The sequence below is a fragment of the Ipomoea nil genome, unplaced genomic scaffold (genome assembly GCF_001879475.1).
Source record: "Ipomoea nil cultivar Tokyo-kokei standard unplaced genomic scaffold, Asagao_1.1 scaffold1932, whole genome shotgun sequence".
NCBI classification, from domain to species: Eukaryota; Viridiplantae; Streptophyta; class Magnoliopsida; order Solanales; family Convolvulaceae; genus Ipomoea; species Ipomoea nil.
The window spans coordinates 890,837-917,981 of record NW_017618360.1 but is presented as its reverse complement, the minus strand read 5'-3'; the positions used below and the strand labels follow the sequence as shown (position 1 = coordinate 917,981).

Here is a 27,145-nt window from a genome sequence, read left to right as displayed (position 1 = left end):
CTAAATTATTAATTTGACTATAAAATTGATCGTGAACGAGAATTTTTTGTTTATGCCAAAAAAAAATTATATTATTCCTCAACAGGGATGAGAAGCAAGGTGGGGTCACGTGAACGGAGATTGGGAGTATTACTCCTAACCCCCACCCCACCTTTTTGTCATCTATCACTAAATTAAAGTCAGAAGCTAGTGCCACTTGATCACAAAGTCTTGGACTCCCAATTATTATGTTGTGTGTAAAAGCTCATAAAAAACACAAATGAGTAATTTTACATTCTTCTCATAATATTCATCTTTCATTGTTGAAAACCTATAATTTTTGACCCATCAAAATGTGATAGAAAATCTAGAGTTTTTGTCAGAAATGACATTTTTCTAACTAACTTTTTTGGAATGACTAGAATATTTGGAATAAGTTGAGTCAAGATGAAAATATAATTACTAATCAAGAATAAAATATTTGTTACTGTACTTAAAAAAAAATGTTTGTTACTTATAAGTGAAAATGTAATATTTAAAAAAAAAATATAATACTTTAAATCATAATGTAAAAATATTAAATTTTCTTCAAAAAGTATTACACTTCATCTTATAAGCAACAAATATTTTATTCCAGATTAGTATTACATTTGTAAGTATAAATATTACATTTTCATTCTAACTCGACTTGTATCACAAATAAAAATACATGAGACTGTCTCATTCAAGTTTTTGTCAACTTTTTTAATCACTATTGAAAAATATGAAAGTTTAGAAAATTTTCAACTATTTTGGGTAGTCAGAAATAGGTGAATTTTTAAGCCCAATTTCGATGTGGCATCACTTAATTATTTTTCTTTTTTTGACATTTTATTACTATATGTGAATTGTTTTAGAACTCATGAGACAATCGGCGAAATAATTTATGAGTATCTAATGAGTTTTATTGCTACTATCCACCATGTTTGATAATATAGTTAACTTATCAATTAATCAATTAATTTTAATTTGTTTGACTTGATTAAATAGTTAATATGAGTATTTGATTAATTAGCTTTTTGTAACAATTTATTGCTCCAAAACACTAAAACTCAAAAAGTTGTTCAAAACAATTTTTTAAAATTATACATTTAAAAATCATTTTGCATGTAATCAGAATGCTATATATCAAATAGTTAAAACTCATTAACTCAATCAATTAAAAAGCTATCAACTAACAACTATTTGCCAAACAATTCCATCACAAAGCAAGTAAACATGCATCTTTTCAACCCGAAATATATCTCGATATGTAAACATAATTGGTAAAAAAATATAATAAAAAAAATAGAGAAGATCCTAGTATGTTTAATTCAACATGTGTTAAAACAAAAATCAAATATCCTTACTTGTATATATAATAAAATATAATATAATATCTATACACACGTTATGCATGATGTTATACATATGTCAATCAATGTGTGTGTGTGTATATATATATATATATATTGGATAGATGATAATAAGCACTTCAACGGTTCCAACCGATATGATTCTTGAATCACCCTCTTCATACAATCATACTATACTATATATCCATCTCAGCTTTCCCATTTTCTAACAACCAAGCAACGGCGGTCGGTGTGAATATCCCATGGACGGCGCCGGAGAAAAGCAGCAGCTCCACCACCACTCGCCGCCGGAAACCCCCAAAGGCTGCGTGGCGGTGATGGTGGGCTTGGAAGAGGAACAGCAGAGGTTTGTGATCCCAGTCGCGTACTTGAAGCACCCGTCGTTCCAGCCGCTTCTCAAAGACTCCGCGGAGGTGTACGGCTTCGTTCACGACGGTCCGGTCAACATCCCCTGCCGCGTCGACAAGTTCCGCCACGTCCAGCGCACCATCGAGGGAGAAACCGGCGGCGGCGGACGACTCCACCACCGCGCCGGCTACCATTTTTGTTGGAGTAGTTGCTTCAAGATCAAGCTTTGAAGGTTTCTCTTTCACTGCACGTACGATCTAGCTAGTTTTTCATGGAGGAGTGCATGCTATTTTTTTTTTTTTTCTTTTGTTGATCCGGTCATGTAAAGTTTTTTTTTTTTTTTTTTTTTTGGGTGTTCATCTCCCTAAATTATTTCCTAAGGTGAAGATGATGAAAATAAGGTAATAAACCAATATCATTTATGTAAAATTTTACTCTTTTTTTTTTTTTTTTTTACTTATTTTATGCACATTTTTTTTTAAAATACGAGAGATATTTTTTTGGGGTGAAGAACGAGAGGCAGGGCCTCGAGTTAGCAAATTCTCTGAATGACAGCTCCAGGCCACCCGTGTCGGCTAGCAAAATGTTACCAAATCAATCCGGGGTGTTCTAAAAAAGTATCATTGTTCCCGACTTAATTTCAAAAAGAAAAAACAAAAAAGAGACTAAAAATGAACTATTACAAGAACCGCGGGCACACAAGGCTGCTCACGCTAGGAAGATTAATCAAATACCATATGGGGTATATTCAATGAAATTATATAAAAGGAGAATATAACTCTATAAAATATAAATCATATCCACAAATCTATAATATTTTAGCCAAGATATTGTAGAATTTTCATATTGTTCATGATATACTATACCTTGTATAGGTTTTAACATTTGATATAAAAGATAAAGTTTCATTAATTACTATGCCCATTTAGTACTATTTTATCTGCCATAAATAAAATAGGATAACGTTTGACCTTTATTTTTACTTAGCTTTTAATTTATTATTTAAAATAAATGTGTAGGTTGGTTGATAATGATAAGTGGCAAGCTAAGGTGATGTATGAGGCAAGAAATGGAGGGTAGGAAGATGGAGAATCAATTTCCCTATATTTAGAAGTGATATTCTATATCACCAACTTTTATGTTGTAGTCATTTTTATGTGATGTTTTATTTAATTAAAGTTATCCCTTGTAAATAATTAATTTTTCTTTTGTGAATATCTTAAAATGTGATTATTTCGAATCTTAATATTTATTTCGTAACATCTTGAGTTCATTTTATCATCTCGAGTTATGAGTTGCCCTTTTAATACAACTATTTTATATGGTCATGTCATGACCTCTTACATTTGATCGCTACTGTAATTGGCACGCTTACCCACTAACGATAATAAAAAAGAATATACGTATTAATCAAATATTAAAAAAAAAACAATAAAATATTGTTATGTGAAGGGATGAAAATAACGAGAGAAACTCTCTAAAATATTACCCAGCCATTTTGTTAAACCTTCAACGTGAAAATACAATATAATAATTGCCTATTTGATCATCGGCAGATTAGCTAGTAGCAAAATTAAAATAGTAAAATTACATATGACAATGCTTCAATAGTTACGTTGATATTAAAAGTTAATTTTACTCTAGATTAATTTGTCTACTTCATATTCAAGTTTGTAAATGTAATAATTAGTTAGAATCTAATATAATTATCACGATTTTTGATCAATACATTAAAAAGAATGTGCAAATGGATCCTATGATCATGGGACATATCGCATATGGACAAAATCCAAACTAAAATTGTCACAAACGATTACATGCTGTTAAATCTGATATCATTATATTACACATCTCTAATAATATGATCTTATTAACTTTAATTTTTTTTTTCATTTTGAATTTATGACTAACATTCATGTATATTCTTACGCGACAATAAAACTCTTTATATTTATTTATGCATGTAATCACAAATTGGTTGTTCTTACCGTGAGTTAAAAAATAATATATTTGGTAATTAAATATATGAAAATATCCAGTCACGTAGTCATAATCGGTGATAAATATTATAAAGAAAATTTAGAAAAGAAAATTTGTAACTTCACTCTTTACTTAAATAAAATTGATAACTAATTTTCTTTTCATCAAATTGCAAATATGTTGCTTTAATTTGAAAAATTTTTGTATGAGTAATGCTATTTTTCCTTCTCATGTTACACCTTACAGGGCATTTGGTTGGGGTGGAATTAGAGAAGAAATGAATTTTTATTCCATAAAAAAAAAAAGTGAGAATAAAGTAGGAATTCAAATTAAATTATTTGGTAGGGAAGAATAGAATTATTGAAAATCGAAAGGAAAGAAGTGATATAAAGACTAAAATGTCCTTGTGTAATAATAATAAAAATAGAAATAATCCTAATTTTGTAATTTTTCATCTTTTCACCATTCCCTATTGTTGTTGATTTCCAATTCGGGGGAGGGGGAGTAATGAATTCCAATTGCAATTCCCCCAACCAATCAATGTAGTTTCAATTGCTAACGAATTTTGTGTAATTTTTTTTTAATTTTTTAATTTTTTTGCGAGATGTGGTTGGTTAATTTATGATAACTAATGAATAAAAATATTTTATTGGTATGTCATATGGTGATAGATTTAGGTGAAAAATTTTAGTCCAGGTAATTTTAATCATTTATCTCCTTGACATGACAATAATACCATATGTATATTTATTGGTTACTTGTGCATTGACCGACCACAACTTAAATTAAAAAATATATCTATATATTAATCAAATATTACAAAAAAAAAAAAAAAGTCCGTAACATATTATTATGCAAGTAGGTGAATATTATGAGGTGAAATGAGAGGGTGGGGGGGGGGGGGGGGTTGGTGTGTGTGTGTGGAATACTCCGTATATAACATCAATCTGTAAGTAGGTGAATGTTATGTAATCCATACTTTTTTAAAATTATAAATATAATATTATATTACTGAATTATATATATATATATATATATATATATATATATATATATATATATATATATATATATATATATATATATATATATAATTAAGTTCTGGTGCAGTTAGAGTGCTCAGGTGCGGTTGTGCGGTTTAATCTGGGTCATTCATCTCGCTTAAATCAATGTTTAGGATTATCAAAATTTTAAAAAAAAAAAACGCGGTGGCAATTTTGTAATTTTGAATCTAGGTCAAAATTAATGTGAGCAGTTCTGTGATTAATGTGCGTGAGTTTTGTATATAAGATGCGTGAGTCGATCTTGTGCATAAGGTGCGTGCGTTTTGTGCTTAATGTGCGTGGGGTTGTGCTTAATGTGAGTAGTTGGTAAAACTTAAAGGGTGGGATTTTGTGTTTAAGGTGCGTGAGATTTGTTCTTAATGTGAGTGGAGTTTGTGCTTAATTTGCGTAGGGTTTCTGCTTATAATGTGTGTGAGGTTAGTGATTAATGTTAGTAATTGTTGAAACTTAAAGTCTGTGAGTTAATACTTAAAGTGCGAGAATTTTGTGCTTAATGTGCGTGAGGTTGTGCTTAATGTGCGTGAGTTTTGTACTTAATGTGCGTGAGTTTGTGCTTAATGTCAGTAGTTGTTGAAACTTAAGGTCTGTGAGTTAATACTTAAATGCGTGGGTTTTGTGCTTAATGTGCGTGAGATTGTGCTTAATGTGCGTGAGTTTATGCTTAAGATCTAACACTTAAAGGTGCGTAACTTTCTTCCAGACACGCGTTTTTTTTAAAAAAATTTTAATTGATTTGAGCCGTTGATCTAGATTTGATCAACGACTCAAATCTAACCGCACAGGAAGATATATCAGCACATGAACACTTCCTTTTATATATACATATATATATATATATATATATATATATATATATATATATATATATATATATATATATATATATATATATATATATATATATATATTAATAAGTTGAAAATTTTTAATAATTATAAAATTAATTTGTATTTTTTTTTATTAAAATTCTAATTAATCTTAATGGGCGACTGAGATCATATATATAATTAATCTGAAATTAATCCAGAAGACAACATATTACTATTGCTAATAAGAATGCTAACTTCCTACTATAATCATATCCTTAGTTTTATCCTTTTCCAAATTAAACCGGCCTTCTCGTTTTCCTGATTACCCTATATACGTACAGCAGCGCAGCTGAGATGGGCGGCGGCGGAGATAGAGAAATCCACCACCAAGAGGCGCCGCCGCCGCAGCAGATACCCAAAGGGTATGTGGCGGTGATGGTGGGCACAGGCGGCGCCGGCGGAGAGGAGCAGCAACAGCAGCAGCGGAGGTTTGTGATCCCAGTTACGTACTTGAACCACCCTTTGTTCTTGCGTCTTCTCAAAGAAGCCGAAGAGGAGTACGGATTCCGTCACGACGGCCCGCTCAACATCCCCTGCCCCGTCGACGAGTTCCGCCGCGTCCAGGGTATGATCGATAAAGAAACCGCCCGCCGCCACCACCACCACCACCGCGGCGGCAACCATTCTTGGTGCTTCAAGATCAGGGCTTGAAACTTTCATTTTTACTGCTCCGATCCATTCCCCCCTTAAACTTTATTTTAAATGATTTTGGAGTAGTGCATTGTTCTTGATTTAGGTGATCCAAACAATTCAGTGCAAATGTGATTTATTCTGATATATGATTTCTGAATTATTATTATTATTGTTTTTTTTTTTTTTCGGTTGGTTGGTTCATACTCCGAAATTATTGGCAAGACTATGGTGTTATATCTATTATTATATATCTTATCATGTGTATAATTAAATTTCTAATTGCTAGCGGATTAATTTCTATTTAGAATTACGGAGTAATATAGGAAACAAAACACTTTTAATTCCTTAATTAATCTGCATGTTGAAATTTGGTACTAGCTTCAATTATAAAATGAATATATTTAGTCTCTTAATTATCATCTTAGTTGTAGATATAGTCTTTTAATTCATTCTTCCCAATAATCTTTTCATGGTGAACACATTTGGTTTATTAATTGTCTCTTTTGTTGTAGATATGTTTCTTCTACTTTTTGTTGAAAACATGATTCTTCTACTTAATTACACCTTAAAAAAATTTCAATTTTAATTGAATGGCAAGAAATTTTGTTGGTCTATTGTTGGTGGAACAATAGTAAAGGATAAAGGAGAAAAAAATGTTATGCAGAGTTACCATGGCATCTCTTCGTAAAGTTTTTTAAATGGAGATTTATTTGCTTCTTAATAGAAGAACCACAATATTTTTGCAGCATAAAAGATAATTAAGTGACCGAATATGTGATTTTCTTATTAATGTTTAATCTTGAAATTTATTTGTGTGTGTGTATATATATATATATTAAGGGATTTACCTTAATTTTTCTTAATTTTTTTAGGTACTGACTCTGTTACAAATGTAGTATTTAATACTGTTCTCACCGAAGATAGCCACTAGACCACAAGATCACTACCCATTACCTTAATTTTGTTGAACATGATTTAAAAAAAAAAAAAAAAAAAAAAAAAAAAAAAAAAAAAAAAACAACAACAACAACAACAACAAACTTTATTAATATAGCGAACCAAGACCAATCTATAACTACTACGTGTGTGACAAAAAATTCTAAAAGAAACACACACACACACACAAAGCAAAAACAAAAACAAAAACAAAAACAAAAACAAAAACAAAAAAAAAAAAAAAAAACAAAAACAAAAAAGAGTCTAACCAATAAACAACTTTACAGGAGATGTCCAACTCTAAACAAAATTATGTGTATAGGTATAGAGAATAATGAAAAGAGTTATTTACATTTCTTAATAGTAATACTTAAATAAAGAGTATAATTACTCTATGGCCTCCATTTTTATTTATTTTTTGGTTATGATAAAAACCAACCATCACTATTAAATAATATGCAGTATATTGGATAACTTTTATTTATGTGTAATAGTCTATAAATCACAAATAGAAGTAAATCACACTAGGAAGACCATATGCAATAGTAGGTATAACCGAGAATTAGATGCTGACAATAATCAAACTTGTAACCAATCAAGTACGAAAATCATGTTTTACCCACTCGCCTTCCTGTTCAGAGCTTCACCCCAAATCTTAAATTGGAAAAGAATTGAATACATATATATATATATATATTATTTAGTAACTTTACTTGTATCCAATTTTACATAATGCATTGCCCAATTAACATAGCAATATATTTATCTTAATTTGGACATATAAGAATTGTATGCGCATCTGTTATTCAATAATTCTCCTTGTATCAAATTTCACACTGTTTGTCCAACATGACAATTTTATAATCTTAAATTGGAAAAGAATTGAGTACACATGTATATTTCAATAATTCTATTTGTATCAAATTTTACAATATCTATTGCACATGAAAATTTGTAATCTTAAATTGGAAAAGAATTGAGTACACGTGTATATTTCAATAATTCTATTTGTATCAAATTTTACAGTATCTACTGCACATATATAATAACATTTTATAATTTTAAATTGGAAAAGAATTGAATACACATCTATTATTCAATAATTCAATAATTCTATAAATAGTGCTATTTACTTATCTTAATTTTACTTCCCAATATTCACCAATATGACAATAAAATTCGATCCCTATAATTTATTCATTATTGGTTATTGTGAATTACTCGACCCCACTTAATATTGAAAATTGAATATATTTACTAATCACGCATAAAAAGAAGTAATCGTATGTATTACCACCTAATTAATATGTGGAAATTAAAAGATGATATCACAAAGAGAATGTAATATTACTTTGATTCTATTTGTACCAATTTATACACTATTAGTCCAATATGACAATCTTGGTCTTAAATTGGAAAAATAAAAAATAAAAACTGAATCCACATTTAATATTCAATAATTCTAGTTTTATCAAATTTTGCATAATTGTTCCAACAAACAATTTTATATCAAGTAATTTCATCTAAATAGGTGAATACTAAGCGGTAAATTGTATATGTGTGTAGCATCTCTTAAGAGAGGTCAGGAATTCGAACCACCTCTCGTATGAAAAAAAAAAATCAATCTGGTTAGCACTTTACATTTTAATTAGGCCGAGTCGGTACGAATGGAGATTGATCTGAGTATGGAACAGGTTTAAAGGTGCATTTTACTATTAGAGTATGCTCAGGACACCTCAAGAACCAAAAAGAAAAAAGAAAACAAAAAGCGATCAATGCAAAATTCGATAAAAAATTCAGTACTTCATATTAATTAGTACGGAGTATTTTTCTTTTAAACAATACCGTTTCTTGTACCAAATAATTTGAGCAAACAATGGACGTGAAAAATAAAACAATTGTGATGAAAAACACATCATTTAATACAAAAATACAATAACAGAAAAAAAAAAGTAAAAATAGTATTTTTATTTTATATTCATCAACAGTTACATTGTATTTTTGTTATTTAATAAGAATAACAGTATAGTATGGTAGTTAGGCGGCTAGGTAATGTATGAGGCAAGGATGGAAGGTGGACAGATGGATAATCAATTTCCCTATATTTAGAAGTTATCTTCACTGACCAACAAACCTTATTTTCTGCTCATTTTAATTTTTTACTTTTTTTTCCAAAAAAAAAAAAAAGTAATTTTTTTGGGTATACCCAAATTTTTACCATTTTTAAATTGTCCAACTCGAACATTTGACAACTGTCGAAATATGAACACACACCCTTTTGGACCAGAGTCTAAATCTGGCGCCTTTGATCACTTAGCCAAACTGCCCTATATATTAATAGGCCGGATAGAATTTATGTTTACCTAAAGGTCATGAGTTTGATTCTATCAAATACCATCTTGGTAGAGTCCATCACACATGATTTTTCTAATGCAGTTTACCTTTCTTGTGTAGTTTGGAAGTTATTAGACAGGAACGAAATTTACTCACTACACATCATCAAGTAGTGACGGCTGGTTTCATCCCCTCCCCCCCCCTAAAAAAAAAAACAAAGGTTTAAGCTAGTTTATTAAGTTATTTGTGCATGGGTTATAATGTTATATAACAAGAAAACAGAATACAATAATTTTAAAAAGAGTTAATTCTAGCATTGGTCATGCATGTGACTATCGTAATTTTTAATAATTGGTCATCGAATTTTAATTTGGACAATTTAGACACTTGACTATCAAAATGTTTTCAATATTGGTCCTTCCGTTACAAGCTGGTTAATTAAACGTTAAACAGAGGGGTAAAAGTGTCTTTTAACATTTTCTCCGTATAATACGTTGTCGTTCTCCTCTCTATACGCCGTTGGGGCAGTATTTTTCGCGATTTCTCCTTGTTTTACGAAGAAGAGATGGCCGTCAAATGGACGCAAACAATGAACCGAGGCAGTGTCACGGCGACCTGCGACGGAAATGAATGCAAACGCCGGCCTCAACGGCGCTGGATATGCGGAACAAGTGTGTTGCCCCGATGAAACAGTGAACTGAGGCAGCGCCGCGGCGACCGACAGATTTAGCTAGGATGGGAGAGATGTTGTCGTGGATATTGTCACTAGAGATTTGAAAATCCACTATACACTACGTTCCTTGTATCCCGAATCCGCCGACGTTCAGCCCCCAAGCTACCAAGTTGGATGTGGTGACCCCGCCGTGGCGGTAGGCGATATCGGCGGTGGGTTAGACTGGTGGTAGATCTAGTGGAGAACGAAATTAAGCTCCGACAGATTGTTGCAGGTAGCAAATACTCTATTGCCGGAGAAACCGAAATTCTTAAAATTCTGAGCTTAAGACGAAGCCACCAAACTCAAAAACAAGAACAAAACCCACACAACTTTACCCATTTCAAATCTCAATCGATCACAAACTATCTCTTCTAATAAGTAACAACCACCCGACGAAAAACACCACCTGTTAACGGAAATAGGAAGTGAGTGAAAGCTCCGATTAATGAAGGGAAAAAAAGTTTTTTTTTTTAATTTATTTTTTTATTCACTTTTTATAGGTTTCGAGTGGAGGAGGAGGAAAGTAATGTGGGTGGGTGGTGAAATAGAGTGAAGGGTGGTTGACTGCTTCTTCTAAATTTGTTTGTGTATTTTTTTTTTAATAATGTTGAAAAATGAAAAACAAATTGGTCCAAGTCCAAGTGGAAATGGCATAAGGCTGAAAAATGAAGCAGCTGGGAAAAGAAGGAAGATGAGGAGAAGCTGCCATGTTTCCATCTTCGACGCTGTTGAGGCCGGTGTTTACGTCCATATCCGTCGCCGGTCGCCACGACGCTGCCCCAGTTCACTATTTCATTGAGTCTGTTTGCGTCCATTTGACGTCCATCTCTTTTTCTAAAAAGAAGGAGAAGCTGCGAAAAATATTGTCGTCGCCGTCGCCGCCAAGGTATTAAACAGAAAGCATGTTAAAAGACATTTTTACCCCACTATTGAACGTTCAATTAACCAGCTTGTAACGGAAGAACATGGAAACATTTTGATAGTCAAGTGTCTAAATTGTCCAAAATAAAAATTGAAAATTAATTGTAATTTTGCATATTCTCAGTATAAGAATATTGATTTAGTTTCTAGCAACCAGAATACTGGACTGAGTGACTCAGATACTTAATCGACCAGTCATCCAGATAGAAAGCAAATTAATTTGAAGCGGAAGACTAAAGCCAGAAAGTAAATCAACACATATGTTTGTTTACCCAGTTCGATACAATGTGTATCTAGATCTAGGGGACGATCACCGGGGCGTCCAATCCACTAACTCATAATCCAATGTACAAAGGTAAAGAAAAGAATAATCTCACCCAAGTGCTCCACACAAGGTCAGTACCCAGTCTACAAAGGTTTAGTGGATTGTTGAAGTCGGAGAGCCACGCATGCAGAAGTCCAATGAAATCCCTTCAATTGGAGAGCTAACTCTGATGCAGTCCGCTTCAATGATGCAGTCCCACGTTGTTCCCACAACTGAGTGATCTTCGCGTCCTATCATTTAAGCAACGTTGATACTTCTCAAGTTCTTCTTCATAATCACCAAGAACTTATTGTCTTGAGAAGAGGCATAATAACCAGATATGTGTATTCTGTTTAGTATAGAGTGTTGTGGCTTCAATGAATGCAACCCTAATTCTCGAACGAATGGGGATACATATACTTCTTTGATTTGGACACTCTCTAAAAATATATCTGATTGTAGATGGTAGGACTTTTTGTGAAAAAAGAAATCTTTAAGATTCGGTTCATACCTTTCACGCTGAACCGCTGATACTCTTTCCAAAACTGTCATCTTGAAAACACGTCCCAGCTTTTTAGAAAATTTTCCTTTATCAGATCTTCAATGGCTTGTTCTAGCAGTGCGTCTGTTGATTGTACTGATCAGTCAGTCTTCTCTAAGGACAAATAGACACCAAGTTAACCCTATCTTAATTTGCCATAATAATATTGTCAATTATATGTTGGGATCTTTTTCTTACATAAATAAAACACTAACATTAATTATAGAAAATCACAATAGTCGGAGGACCAATGCTGAAATTAACTCTTTTAAAAATATATAAGAAATGACAAATGAGGAAATATGTAAATATATAGAATACAAAAAAAAAATATTAATCATTTCATGATTAAAAATATTATACTAACAAAATTATGATTGTGTCGGTTATTATTTATAATTATTGTTAATTATATTATGTTCAAGAACATATGAAATATATAATTATTTGAATATGATAGATACATTTGTCAAACATTACTTTGAATTTTTCATATAACACAAAATGATGAAAATATATACAATAATAAAATATGTTTACATAGCCTCAAGCTAAGATGCAGTGAACTGATTGCAGCAGCACAGAAGAACAGAATTCTTCAAAATCCATTTCTTCTTCATCTGCCATCTGCCTCATCTCCATGTTTGTTTGGGAAATCTTAGTTCCACACAAAATTGGATACGATAATGAACACACAACAAGACTGACCAAAAAATTTTTAAGTTGTTGGAATGTATTGGAAGATGATCAAATTCTGCAGAATTTTCTTAGTACAACTCCATTTCTTTGTTTACTTAGCTTCCACTTGCTAACTGCTCTTGCTCAATGTCAGATGAAAGGATTCCATATAGTATAGGGTAAATTATAGTAACTCAGACGAGTATTTGTGCTCACAAAAAGCCATGACTTTTACACTGTAATTACTATGTTCGATCGTGGTCATGTTTGGTAACATAGTTAACTTATCAGATAATTTTAATTTATTTGACCACTCTTAATTAGCTGTTTGACTTGTTAAATAATTAATATGAGTGTTTGATTAATTAGTTTTTTGTTACTACTTATTGCTCTAAAAAGTTAAAATTCAAAAAGTTGCTCAATGTAGCTTTTTCGATTAACTTTTTTAGAAAGTCGTTTTGCATATAATCATCTATCAGCTAACAACTAATTTACCAAACACTTTTCTATAATCAATAGGGGTGGGCGTAATTTAAATTGTCCGAACGACCACCCGAAATCCGAACCGAATTTTAAATTTCAAGCGAACCCAAATAGTTATCGGTTCGGATATTTTAAAATTTGGTATATCCGAATATAAATTTGGTTTGGATATCGGGTGTTAAAAATTTAACCATATCCGAACCAAAACCCGAACTAATCGAAAGTTTATTATAAATATAATATATAAATTAGATATTTAATTTTAAATGTATTTCATAATTAATAATATATTAATTCTCAAAAGTCTCTCAATTAGTAATTAGTATTTTGTCTTATTTTTAGTTTGATAGTATATGAAAAAATACAAATACAAAAATAATAAAAATAAAATTTTGAGTATATCTAAACTAACCTGAAATAATTTCACCCAAACTGAATATATCTGAATTAAATTTAGTTCGGATATAAGGTGTCAAAAATATCACCCGAAATTTTTGAATGTTCAAAATAAAACTCGAGTGTCACCCGAACTGAACTGACACCCACCCTTGACAATCAGCTAATGCTATCAATTAGTCAAAGTCACTAACTCAATTAGCTAACAGCATGTATGTTTTGCCCACAATGTACTAGTTAAAACCCAATTGAGATGTGCAATGCATGCATCATTGTATCTTTCTTGATTTGGTGTTTAATAATCTGGTGCTAATGACACATTCAACGGATATTCTCATTCCAATCATTCTTTCTACTATGATCAATGCATACGTTTAATGTTATAATTAAGAGAATAATATTTTATTTTTTTTCTTAATATTGTACCAAAATTGAAATATCTGATGCACTGGTTTTAGACTTTTAGTGTACAAATCTTCGAAATATGTCTTATGCAAATGTTATCTCCGTAAAGATCGGAAGCATACGACATAGCATCGTCTTTGTCCTTGCCGTTTATGGATGTGTTTTTTTCAGCAATAAAACGACATCGTTGAAGACGACGACATAGTTCGTAGTTTGTCGATTTGGTCGTCGAATTGCATGGGTGTTGAGATTAAAACGGTGTCGTTGAGTGAACAAGACTCCAAGGTCCATGGCCGTTGTCCCGCCGGCCATCAACCGTAACCTTAAAGCAAACGACCTCTGTTCCCTCCTTGCTGTCGGATTCGCCATTGATTATCTTGTGTTTAAGCGCTAAAGTTCGCTTCTTTATGGCCATGGCAGCTTTTCGCCGTTTCTCTCTGGTGGCCTTCGCATTGGCTCTCTTTCTCGCCGTTGCCGTCGCCGAGATCCGGACAAAGGAGATCAGATCCGACCGGCGTTCCATAATTCCCTTTGACACGTTCGGGTTCACCGCCTACGGCGAGCTCAATCTCTCCGTCACCGGTATCTCCTTCTCCTCGCCGGAAACCCTGCCCAGGCCCCGCATATCCAGGCTGGGTTTCTTCTACTGCACCGCCGACGCTTGGCTCCACGTTCTGCGAAAGCTCCGGGCCGGAAAAATCCAGTGCCCTCTCGACTCCGACCTCGCCAATAAAGTCTTCATTTTCCACACCTCCACGAAAACCTTCGCCAGCTCCGTGGAGGTAATGGAGCCCAACCAATACACACTCCTATTCGCAAATTGCGAGCCGGATCTAGAAGTTTCCATGAATGTACACTCCGTCATGTACAACCTCAACCCCAGAACTCAGCGCCCGGATTTTCTCCCCGCCGGCAAGACCCTTCTCCCGGTGATATATTTCTTGCTTTTCTTGGTATATCTAATCCTGGGTATTCTCTGGGTGCATACCCTTTACAAAAACCGCTTATCTGTTTACAGAATTCATTTGTTTATGCTTGCCGTTCTGATTCTTAAAGCTCTGAATTTACTCTGTGAGGCTGAGGATAAATGGTATATTTCAAAAACTGGGAGTGCCCATGGATGGGATGTTTTGTTCTATATATTCAGTTTCCTGAAAGGGATTTCACTCTTCACATTGATAGTACTAATTGGGACTGGATGGTCATTCTTGAAACCTTACTTGCAAGATAAAGAGAGAAATGTTCTGATCATAGTGATTCCCTTGCAAGTTGTGGCCAATGTGGCTCGGGTTGTGACTGATGAGACTGGACCCTTTGGGGAGAATTCGTATAGGTGGAAGCAGGTGTTCTTGGTGGTCGATATTCTGTGTTGCTGCGCGGTTTTGTTCCCGATCGTGTGGTCGATCAAGAACTTGCGAGAGGCGGCCAAGACTGATGGCAAGGCTGCTGTGAATTTGAATAAGTTGACGTTGTTTAGGCAGTATTATGTTATAGTTATCTGCTACATTTACTTCACGAGAGTCGTGGTTTATGCTCTCCAGACTGTTACTTCGTACCGCTATCAATGGACTAGCGTGGTGGCTTCTGAATTGGCCACGCTCGCCTTCTATGGCTTCACGGGATACAACTTCAGGCCTAAGGCTCACAGCCCTTATTTCGCCCTCGATGACCAGGAGGAAGAAGCTGCTGCTGAGGCTCTCAAGCTTGATGATGAGTTTGAATTGTGAATTGTGAATTGTGATGATACCTTGGCAAAGCAAAGGTAGAAAAATGGGGTTTTTTTTTTTGTTTTACAGAATTCACATATGTTTTTGTTCAATCTTAGGTTTAGGTATGAATGTTGTCTGTCTCATAGTGTCTGTCATCATCTCTGTGATGTTTTCCACTGTTAAATCATGTTTAGTTTGGGCTGTTTCATGTGTTTGAGGAATGTTGTTCAATGTTATTGTTGAATTCTAAATCAAATGTCTCGTATCTCTGTCACTATGAGACTAAAGTCTTCGATATTACAATTGCATTAAGGTTTGGGGCTTTGGGCTGTTTCATGTGTTTGAAGAATGTTGTTTCAATGTCATTGTTGAATCCTAAACTAAAAATAGCTGTCATGTCCATTGAACTCTATAGTGTATCTGTATCCGGTATCTCTACTACTACTAGACTAAATTCTCCGATTTCACTTATCAATCCTCTCAAGTGGCTTAGTTTAGAACAGAATCTTGACTCCCTGGACAGACCAAGAAGGGGATTGAAACACCAACCCAGAATAGCTTATCCTCACCACCAAACATGAGAGTAAATACCTGTGTTCAATGCATGAACGAGCACGACTGACTGGGAGGCTGCTCGAGCAACTCGCAATTTACCTCATACAACAATTCTTGGTCACAGGAGTTCTCGGGATTTGAGTAGTCTGGATATCTCATACAGCACTTCTTGGACAGGAGTTTTCGGGACCTGATTAGTCTGGCGTAAGATGTAAACCTAACGTAAGAATGAGTGTGACAATAATTGAAGAAGATAGCAGGGTAGCAGGGGAGCACTTTAGTAGTTGTAAAAGGTTCTGGTAAAACATGTACTAAATTATCTACATGTGTACTACTGTGGAACAAGTTGTAGTGTGGTTTCCCTGAGGGTGGTAGCTTGGGAATCTGAGAACAATGAAGGGTGAGGTTAAGGTTGTGTCCCATGTATTTGTAATCATTTTGCTGCATGTTCCTTACCTGGAAACATACCTACTTTCACCCTCCATCCCAATAATTCTTGACCCATTTCCATACTAAAGTAGCCTTTGAGTTTACCCTCTTTGTGAATTGTGATTTGATGTCCCCAATTTTAACCTAAAATCATCATGTTATCCAACTACCAATGCTTTCATCATCTCATAGTAGAAACAAATTAACAATGTTATATAGTTTTAGCGATTAGGTAGAAGTGAATAAAAGTTTTTTTTTTTTTTGGAAAATAAAAAAAATGATAAACGAACGTTTACAATCATAAACAAAACTTGAGCAAGCAACATCAACAATATACGAAAAAATAAATTGTTTCACACCTTCAAGGATGATAAAAGATCTGAAGACCAAAAATAAGAGAATAATGGTAGGTCAATATCAAATCTATACAAAAGTCACGGTGTCGGTGTGTACAAGGAATCTATCTACTTTGGACATAATACCTACACTATCATTGCCAAAGTTTAAATCTTGGTCTTTTCTCTAAAAAATTACCTACTGAACCAGTGAATAATTATGCGGGCAAAAAAAAGAAAAAAAAATTACTTTTCTATGTGTATGTATGATTGTATATGTATAGTTGTCCTCAAAATTTTAATCCTATTGTGATTTTGGTCCTACAGTTTGCACTACAACAGGGCCAATTTTGTGTAGTGATTTAAATTTTAAGAATTATTTATATAACTACGCTCACATAGTCACATAGAAAAGACTACCAACTAAAATTGCTATATAGCAATAACTTAAAGGTTAAAATGTTTTTTTAATAAAAAAAAATCACCCATGTATTTAAGTGGATTATAATTTATTTATTTTAAATACAAACATATCTTCAAATCTGATTTCGGCAATCCATATTTAATGCCTTAGCTAACAATTAAACAATAAATAAATAAATATCTTTTCTAAAGTTTGTGAACCAAATTAATTCAAATTAAAAAATGTGATAATCTTTTTCAACTAGAGTTATAAGGTGAGATTTAGATACACCATCAAATAATAACTGTAAATTTTTTTCATCACTAAGAAAAATGTGATAATAATATTTGCTAAAAACAAAAAAATGTAGTACGAGTATGAAATTTAATTATTTGTTGTCAAATGTATTCACAGTCAAGCTTGTAGCATAAATGTTATTTTTTATTTAATTTACATATTATATTATTTCATATATAGATAATAATTGTGAATTTTTTTCTTAATTGAGAGAGAAAAAAAATGTAGTGGGGTGGGTGAGAGGGTGGGGATGAGGGGGTTGGGGGTATACTAATTGTCTCATTCTGAATGATAGAGACAGGCTATCTTATACTACAGCTGTCTTCCCCTCTCCTTTCTCCCTCTTCATTAATGCTTTCCTTTCCGTGCTTTCTACTTTTCTTCTCACTGTCACCCCCACCCCCTACCCTCTACTTTGTCGCTAACTGACGGAGTATTATGTTTCAGCATATCTTTTTATAGATTATCTACACTTTAATATATATATATATATATATATATTCTTTCCGGTATGATAAAACATTTAGAAAGATATAAATCATGGTAACTCAACATTCAGTTGAACCACAACGACTAGACTTGTGAGAGGTTACTCTCACACTGTCGATGGTGAGACTCGATCCCTGGTCATTTTTCTCAAACTTCACCCATGTAACCAACTCAAAATTTGTATATATACACACACACTAGTAAATTATCCGTGCGATGCACAGATAATTTTTTTTATTATATATATATATATATATATATATATATATATATATATATATATATATATATATATATATATATATATATATATTTAGTTAATACTTGGAAGTATACATTTATGTGATTATAAGATTAGTACAAAGTATCACCAATTAATTGAATAATATATGATTCGGTTGTTTGCAATTATCTTTAAAAAAGAATATTGCAATATGATTTAGACAATTATATGATTACTAAAATAAAAATGAGAAAATTGAAAAAATTTTTAAAAGCCATTAAGTTGTAAAAAAAAATGGAATTAAATCATTTAATTTAGAATTGTTTTGTTCCTATATACGATTTATGTAATTATTTTTATTGTACAATAAATATGTTTCAAAGGGAAAAAAAAAAAATAGGCGGTAGTTTGGAATTAACAATACTTAGAATCAAAACATGAGAATTTCATTATTACTCTTGTAAATTTGTGCTAGAAAGCAAAAAAAAAAAAATAATAATAAATTTAATAGCAATTATAATATTATAATATAATAAAGTTAAATTTTTACAAATTTCAAAAAACTTCATTATATATAATGTTTGTTGTTGAGGTTGATTTGTTGATTTCATTCTTCAGAACTCACAACTCAATTTTTCAATTCATTTGGAGTAATGTAAATTTGTATGATTTTTCAAAAGAAAAGTGTAAAAGTAAGATAATTATATTAGGCAATTATATTAATAAATCATTATTATTTTAATTTAATAAATTAATTTCGACCGGTTAGTACATAGAATTAATTTCTTAATTATAATAATATTATTGTTTCTATTTCATTTTTAGGGCTATATTATTTATTATTTATGTATTATTTGAGTTTTTTGCACTTTTAGTCCCACGACTATAGTGGCACTGGCAGAATTGATCCACGACTTTTGGACCTTGCAATTTTAGTCCACGACTATTGATTTTTTTGTAAAAATGGTCTTTCCGGCCACTTTTCCGTCAAAATTTCACCGGAAAAAAAAATTCTCTATTTTTAGTCGGGTTAAAATTGACATTTTACTTATCTCAAAAAATTAAAAGAAAAAAATTGATATTTGACTACATACAATATTATTGGGCTACATACTACTTCCCCAGGCAGCGGAGTACATGTACCACTCCAATGCTGCTGCCGGATAACTCAACTAGCCCGGGGAACGCCACGGCCGCTCCGCTGCTTACTGACAGCCCTGCCTGCTCCAAGAATTCCGCCGCCTGGGGCAGTAGTATGTAGCCCAGTAATATTGTATGTAGTCAAATATCAATTTTTTTCTTTTAATTTTTTGAGATAAGTAAAATGTCAATTTTAACCCGGCTAAAAATGGAGAATTTTTTTTTCCGGTGAAATTTTGACGGAAAAGTGGCCGGAATGACCATTTTTGCAAAAAAAATCAATAGTCGTGGACTAAAATTGCAAGGTTCAAAAGTCGTGGATCAATTCTGTCAGTGCCATTATAGTCGCGGGACTAAAAGTGCAAAAAACTCTGTATTATTTGGATCGTCGTTTTGGACCAATATATCGGGCTTTGTACGTACTATTTTGGGCCTAGCGACCGAGTAATAAAGTTACTATTTTCCTATCACTCATTCTGTACCTATATACCTGGTTTATGGTGGACCTGGTTCCCGATAAAACCGTCAATAATAATAGTTTGTTTTAAAAAATATAGAATGACGTGGGTATATTTTGGGTGACGAGAGAAACCAACAACTTATCGTCAAAATGGTAAAAAATTGATTCACTTCATATTCTTCATGTCAATCTATCGTAGTAAATTTACCACATTAAGTATATTCATTGAGAAGTGAATAGAATCAAATATACAAAATGACTATGGATAGGGTCGGGTTTTTATTTTTATTTTTAGCCTGGGCTAAGTTCGGTCCAAAATTTAATTGGACCATATCGACCTGGTCTAAAAAAAGAAATAGGTCGCTGGATTGGACTTGTCTAAACTTGTTTGTTTGACACCTCTATGTCAATCTAATATAAAAGATTTATCACGTTAAGCATATTCATTTTGAAGGGAACAAGATTCAAAATCACTCTTATTATCTTATAGTCTTATCTTTGAGACTTAAAACAAAAAATCGACATTTAAATGTATTAAATAATGAATAAATAGTTTTCAAAAAAATGAATAATATTTTTTTTTTGAAAACAATGAATAAATATTTAAAAGTTCTTCACCAATAAAATGTTCATTAGTTCAATAATTTCTCCCTTTTTAATTAAAATGAACTTTCCCATTTTTAATTTTCCAATAAATTCATCACATAATAAAAATGGCACCGATTTATTCATTCATACTCGAAATATGTTAGAATATCGCAGCCGTCTTTTCAACCAATGAGTGATTGAGCAATGCTGGCCTACTCTCTTTTTAAACTACTATTGCTGTTCATACAAATAGTATTATTTTTTTATATAGAAAATTTTAAAACTACAATTATTTTTAAAGAATATTTTGTTGCGTTTGTACCTCACCTTTTTTGTTTAATGAAACATATACATAAATGCAATGTAAATAAATATACAACAAAAAAAGTTCTATACTACTCCATCTCTCCCATTTTATGTGATTTTATGTGTCTGATTCGATTAACGAACCTTAACTGAAGTTATTTTTAATTCAATTTTTTATAATATTAAGTTTAAAATTAGTATACAAAATTTATATATTTAGAAACTACACTAAAAGTACTATTAAACACAAAAAATTAAATTTAAAAATAAATATAAAATACTAAAAAAATAAACAAAGAAGAAAGAGTTATTTGACCAATGAATAGTAAGTATGACATATAAAATGAAACAGATGAAGTATTTATTATGTAGCAATGTACTACAAGAACGGTTTCGAACATGTTTAACTGAGACTTGACTTAATTAGTTATAACGGATTAACGGGCAGAATTTTTATATATTGTTATAAAAACATACATAAACATTTGTTCATAATCACTGCACCCTTCCTATTTTCCCTTACCATTATTCTTTATGCCACTTATAATACACTCATGACTCATATGTACTGCTGTACTTACATTGCCACTCTTCCAATATCTTCTTTTCATTTGTCCAATATCTTCATTTCAGTTGTCCACTTTAAACCTACCCAAACTTAATTAACTATAATATCATTTTTATTCTATCTTTTTGGTCCAATAAAAATAAAAATAATTCCACGTTAGACGCATTCGTCATCAACAGAAGAAGAGTTGATTTTTTTTTTTTTTTATGACAAAAAAAAAAAACTTGCTTTGAGAGTATGAACTAAGTGAATCTCACATTGTGGTTCTAAGTAACACAGCAAAGGAAGCTTTAAGCAATTGCATAAGGCCGGCGACGTCCTGTGCCTGCCATCCCATAGGCACCCGAAAACCGAATTAGTTTATAACAAAAACGTACCTCATGTCTGAGAATATTATTGATGAGAAAATACACAAAGGACTAATCTGTATAGTCGTAGCTGGTCCGTCAAGAGTTATTCGACCGGTCCATCATAGTCATCAATCAGACGGAACCAAATCACTTGTGATTAACAGTATCGCTTGTACCGATAGGCCTCGTGACATAATAAGATGTTCTCGGATCACCCTTGAAATTGCCCGACGGAGACCCACTCGGCTGGTCTACCGACAACTGTAGGTTGACTGGTCGGCCTACGATGTGACGCAACCTGCAAGCTGGAAGACTTAGCTTACACGACAAGTTATGGAAGCCAACGTGCACCTGCAGAGCGGCGGCTAACAACCTGCAGGAATAACAGCTCTGTTATCTCGGATAGTCAATCTACACGTAGCTGCAAGGAATGTGCCACGTTAGGCCACTTGCAGCGGAGCATTAAATGCTTAGACCGACTCGTTTAGTATAAATAGGAGGGTCTCCCCACACTTGTCATATTCATATCATAACAACAACTATTACTCTTTACTTGTAATCTTCACTGCTCTGGTAACATCTCTCTACTTGAGATTTACTCCACATAGCAATATACTCACTACTTTTAACCATCCACTTGTAATTCTTTGTTACTTGTAGCACAACGTAGCCTCATACCGCTCAGTCGTCATCCGGTAGACCGATCGACTGACCTACGAACGCTCTCTTCTACTTGTTCACCGCATACGTATTCGTAACTCCCGGTTCCATTTATGCTATCATTGGCGCCGTCTGTGAGGACTTGAACGAGTCACTCTTTGTCCCGTTACTTTTCTTCCTTCACGTCAAAATTTACCTTACTTGATCAAGATGACAAACAACAGAAGAAGCCGGAGCCAGAGCCAAGGCTACGTGCAAAGGGAAGGCTCAACCCGCCATGTCGGATATCACCCCGACAATGTAGCCGAAACGCTCTCCGAAGATGATCTGCGTCGACAGTTAGACCGGTCGAGAGGCATGATAAACGAGCTCACCTCCAACCACGCAGGACATGATACACAACCTACCCAACCAGTCAGTCAGAATCCCAACCAGCAGGCTGAACCCACGAACGTCCACCCAGCCATTTTAGTACCTTGGAATTGCGTGATCAACCCTAATCTTCATATGCCAATTACATACACTATGTTGCCCCCGACACCAGGTACACTTGGAGGAAACCTCGTACAAGGAACGCCACAATAGGAATTCACTCAGTTATATCAACCATGGTATGGAACTCCAGGGTACTACGTTATGGCACTAACCTTGTAGGTGATGGTGACCCCCAAATTCCTGTCGTAGAGCAACAAAAACTAGTGGCTCAACCTTCCCATGGGAATTTGCACCCGCAACCCCAAGATCATGACCCTGAAGAAATTAAATCAACAGATCGTCCCGGTGGATGAAAAGAAATTCAACCAGTGGCTTAACCTTTCCAGGGATGTTTATTGTTGTAATTTTGGCATGGTGGACGAGAAGAGTTGATAAAAGATAGTAAAATAAACGAGTGTTAAATGCCAAAACTACCCTTTCTCTCAATTTTTTTTAAAAAAAAAAAAAACACAGTACAGTCTATACAGAGAGATAATAATTATTTGGTCAAAGAATTATTAGTCCTATGTTGAAAAATAAAAGAGAAACATGTATATTTATAAAATCATGATAACTAGGTAATTGGTATGATCTTTTAGTAGGATTAGGCCTCCCTAGAATCTCTCCTTCACACTAGTTTGCTCATCGTAGAAAAGTTGTCTTTTGTTACCTACAAACACTTTGCATCCTTCGAAAAAGTGCAGAGCTTTGCATGAAGGCAGTTAGCCGGACAACGTTATTCTAGAGATGAGAAAAAAAAAAGGGATTATCTTGCTAAACCAAAACACATTTGTGAGGCTCATGTCAGGACTCAGGACCATAACCATATCATTAAAAGATTTAAAAAAAAACTAATTTATATTATTTAGATCCATTTGCCATCACTGAAAAAGAGTTGATATTTTACTTGTAATAATATTGGGTTGACATTATCTTAAACATTTACGAAAGACATTATTATAAGAAAAAAAAATACGGAGTATATTTTTTTGTTTGAAAAAATAATGTAACACAGGTGGGGGCTTTAGTACCTTATTCATGCTTTATCACACAGAAAACGATACATGTCGCAATAATAAGAGAGAGAAAGCAAAGAAAATTGTTGCCATTATTACTGCTCTGTCTATAACAACGGTGCGAATGTTGGAAGCATGGAAGCATACCAAAGGTCGATAATGGCGGCAAAACATTGCTAGCCCATTTCCCCAAATTACCCCTCCCCTTCAAAGACAAAGCAGCTCAACAAACAAGGCCGCTTTAAAAGCATCTTTCGCTGTTGCTTTTTTGTTACTCATAGATAAGGAAAAAGTTGGGTTTGAATCTTTTTTTCTTTTTTTGCTTTAGCATGGAAAACGGTGCCGGCGGTGGCGGAGTCAATGGGTTTGGCGTTCCTGACAAGGAAACGGCGTCGGCCGGCGGCGCCGGGAACGGAAATGCTGTTGTGGGTAGTTATGGGTTGGGTGAGAACAATATCATGATGGGTCGTCATGTCCATCATCATCATCATCATGGATTTGACGGTGGTGGTAGCGGCGGTGGAGGCGCGGGCCCCACTAGCGGAGCAAACGAGAATAGTATATACATGTACGGTGATGATGTCGCCACTGCTCCCCCCCATACCAACAGTAGTGTTCCACCTTTTACTGTGGGCGGCGGCGCCGCCGCCGCCGCGGTGGCCGTGCGCCTTTCCCAGGCTTTCAACTGTTCCAACACTGCTCCCCTGCGGCCCTTCAAATCCCCAGGTATATATATATACACACACACTTACTTACACTTTAACCTCCATTTCACTTCTTTTGCTGTCTCTTTTTGGCGTTATGATACAGAAAGCTGAGATTTTTGTGTAGGAATGGCGACGTCTTTAGGATTTCCATTTACGTGCGCACAGTGGAAGGAACTGGAGAGGCAAGCTATGGTGTATAAGTACATGATGGCATCTCTACCTGTTCCGCCTGATCTTCTCTTGCCTCTTCCCACAGACGCTTATAATGCTGCTCCTCCCAGTTTTCATACTCAAAGTAAGCTTTTTTTTGCTCTCTTTTTCAATGATAAAAGCGAATAGATCAGAGATTCAGAGTGTATATTCAAGATCCATATTTGGGTAAGATGAAAGATTGAATTTTGGTGTGTTTCTGGGCAGCTGGCGGGAGCAGCGTTCTGGGATTTTCCGGCAAGAACAGAGATTTAGAGCCGGGGAGGTGCAAGAGAACGGACGGCAAGAAATGGCGGTGCTCGAAAGAAGTGGCGCCCAATCAGAAGTACTGCGAGCGCCATTTGCATAGAGGCCGTCCCCGTTCAAGAAAGCCTGTGGAAGATCACAATAACACCAAGAAAACTCGTCTTCAACAACCAGTTCTTGAGTCTCCTTCAATGGTGGTTTCCCAGCCTGCAAATCCCGCCCCTTCACAGCTTCTTGCTTCTTCTTCTTCTTCTGATAATAAGCAGAATGAAGGTCCCCAGTGTCTTGATTCTAGAATGGATCACAGCTTCTCAATCTCCCCTTTCAATGAATCACACAGGTCTGTTATTCTGTTAATGATTCTTGAATGTGATTTTAATTGGATTTCTTACTGTTTCTGTGCATTTTTATGGATTTATGATTTGTGGGATTGAAGGAGTTTGGACTGGGAGATGGCTGCCATGGGAGGAGGAGGAACTGAGGAGCAATTGCAACAGTTGATGGCATTTGAGAGCAATGTTTACAGAGACAATGCACAGATTCTCCAGCAAATGAGCTTGTTTCACTGCAAAGATTATTATGGCGAGTGCAATCTGTATTTCAATCCAGATTTGGGATCACTGAACAAAGAGTTCATCAATGCCTGGGCAAATGGCAGCATTGCTAGCAACACTAACACCAATAATACAGACACTGGATCTTGTGCTTATGCACTTTCTCTGGCAATGGCTGCTGGGAACACTCTTGACAGTGAGATGGGAGTGGAGGGTGGCAATGCAGGAAACTGTGACGAAGAAGATAATACTATGTGCAGCAACTTAACGTTGCGATCCCCTGTCTCGTGGGTCCCTTTTGCCTCGGGAGGGCCGTTGGCTGAGGTTCTGAAGCCGAGCCAACAGCAGCACCACCACCACCCCTCCTCGTCGTCCTACATCAGCAATGGCGACTCGATCAGCCCTGCCGGGACGACAGTCTCCTCGCCCTCGGGCGTTCTTCAGAAGACGAATCTGTTTTCGCAATCCGATGGCAGCGTTTGTAACAGCCCAACTGTTGCAGCATCTGAATTGGTTCCATTCCAGTGGCTTAGCTAAGACTGCAGAGACAGCAGCAATTTTCTTGAAATTCCTATGTTTTTGGGTTGCTTTGCTTTGCTTGCTGCAAAGTGCAAATTGAGTCCTATTCATATATATATATATATATGTTGTTCCTTTTACCATTGTGGTAAGTTGGTACCATAAAATACTGTCAGCAGATTTCCTTTGAACCATAAAACACTGCAAAGATAGCAGTTTTTGTTATGTTTTTGGTTCCAAACCTTAAAATCCCTATGTTTTTGGTTCTGCTTTTGCTTGCTACAAAGTGCAAATTTAGTCCTATATATTTATGTATACTGTGGTGTTCCTTTTACCATTGTGTAAGTTGGTACTATATAACACTGTCAGCAGATTCCTTTGAACCAAAGGTGTAAATTTTAGACTCTTTTTCCCCAATTGCCAATGAAACCTCACTGTTTGACTCTTACCCACAAAAAGTCTAACCCTGAGTTTTATCTTGGTTGGACAATTAGCTTGATAACCTATGAGAGGTGTCTATTGACTTTCTTGGTTTGAGACTATTACTTATCGTCATTTGCTGGTTAAGCTCACAAAGTGAGTTTTACCCAAAATACAGTTTCAGATAACCTATGAGAGTTGTCTATTGATTTTCTTGATTTGAGACTATTACTTATCGTCATTTGCTGGTTAAGGTCACAAAGTGAGTTTTACCCAAAACACAGTTTTAGATAACCTATGAGAGTTGTCTATTGATTTTCTTAGTTTGAGACTATTATTTATCATCATTTGCTAGTTAAGATCACAAAGTGAGTTTTACCCAAAACCCAGTTTCTGGTAACAATTGCAAGCTTTTTCATAAACTAACATTGTATTAGTTATTCCGATTAAGAACTGGCCTAAGCTGCTGAACTGTTGGTAGTGGGATTTGAATTGTTTGTTTGAGAT

The 27,145-nt window shown here is 34.3% G+C and overlaps 4 protein-coding genes across 4 annotated transcripts; all 4 read left to right on the top strand.

The window, feature by feature from the left end:
- Positions 1-1,563: 1,563 nt before the first annotated feature.
- LOC109193985 (auxin-responsive protein SAUR32-like) lies at positions 1,564-2,059 on the top strand. Its single transcript, XM_019344821.1, has one exon. It carries the CDS (start codon positions 1,616-1,618, stop codon positions 1,949-1,951), a length of 336 nt encoding a protein of 111 aa, XP_019200366.1. The 5' UTR covers positions 1,564-1,615; the 3' UTR covers positions 1,952-2,059.
- Positions 2,060-5,928: 3,869 nt separating this feature from the next.
- LOC109193871 (auxin-responsive protein SAUR32-like) lies at positions 5,929-6,285 on the top strand. The gene has a single exon (XM_019344699.1). The coding sequence runs from the start codon at positions 5,929-5,931 to the stop codon at positions 6,283-6,285; it is 357 nt and encodes a 118-aa protein (XP_019200244.1).
- Positions 6,286-14,062: 7,777 nt separating this feature from the next.
- LOC109194024 (protein GPR107-like) lies at positions 14,063-15,963 on the top strand. Its single transcript, XM_019344875.1, has one exon. It carries the CDS (start codon positions 14,388-14,390, stop codon positions 15,705-15,707), a length of 1,320 nt encoding a protein of 439 aa, XP_019200420.1. The 5' UTR covers positions 14,063-14,387; the 3' UTR covers positions 15,708-15,963.
- Positions 15,964-24,037: 8,074 nt separating this feature from the next.
- Positions 24,038-26,521, top strand: LOC109194022 (growth-regulating factor 7). Its single transcript, XM_019344870.1, has 4 exons — positions 24,038-24,708; positions 24,814-24,984; positions 25,107-25,485; positions 25,582-26,521. The coding sequence occupies exons 1-4, from the start codon at positions 24,312-24,314 to the stop codon at positions 26,234-26,236; spliced, it is 1,602 nt and encodes a 533-aa protein (XP_019200415.1). The 5' UTR covers positions 24,038-24,311; the 3' UTR covers positions 26,237-26,521.
- The last annotated feature ends 624 nt before the right edge of the window (positions 26,522-27,145 follow it).

Coding starts and splice junctions, on each gene's coding strand:
- LOC109193985 (XM_019344821.1), top strand. CDS start 1,616: ATGGACGGCGCCGGAGAAAAGCAGCAGCTCCACCACCACTCGCCGCCG.
- LOC109194024 (XM_019344875.1), top strand. CDS start 14,388: ATGGCCATGGCAGCTTTTCGCCGTTTCTCTCTGGTGGCCTTCGCATTG.
- LOC109194022 (XM_019344870.1), top strand. CDS start 24,312: ATGGAAAACGGTGCCGGCGGTGGCGGAGTCAATGGGTTTGGCGTTCCT. Junction 24,709..24,813: donor GCGGCCCTTCAAATCCCCAG/GTATATATATAT, acceptor ATTTTTGTGTAG/GAATGGCGACGTCTTTAGGA. Junction 24,985..25,106: donor TCCCAGTTTTCATACTCAAA/GTAAGCTTTTTT, acceptor GTTTCTGGGCAG/CTGGCGGGAGCAGCGTTCTG.
- LOC109193871 (XM_019344699.1), top strand. CDS start 5,929: ATGGGCGGCGGCGGAGATAGAGAAATCCACCACCAAGAGGCGCCGCCG.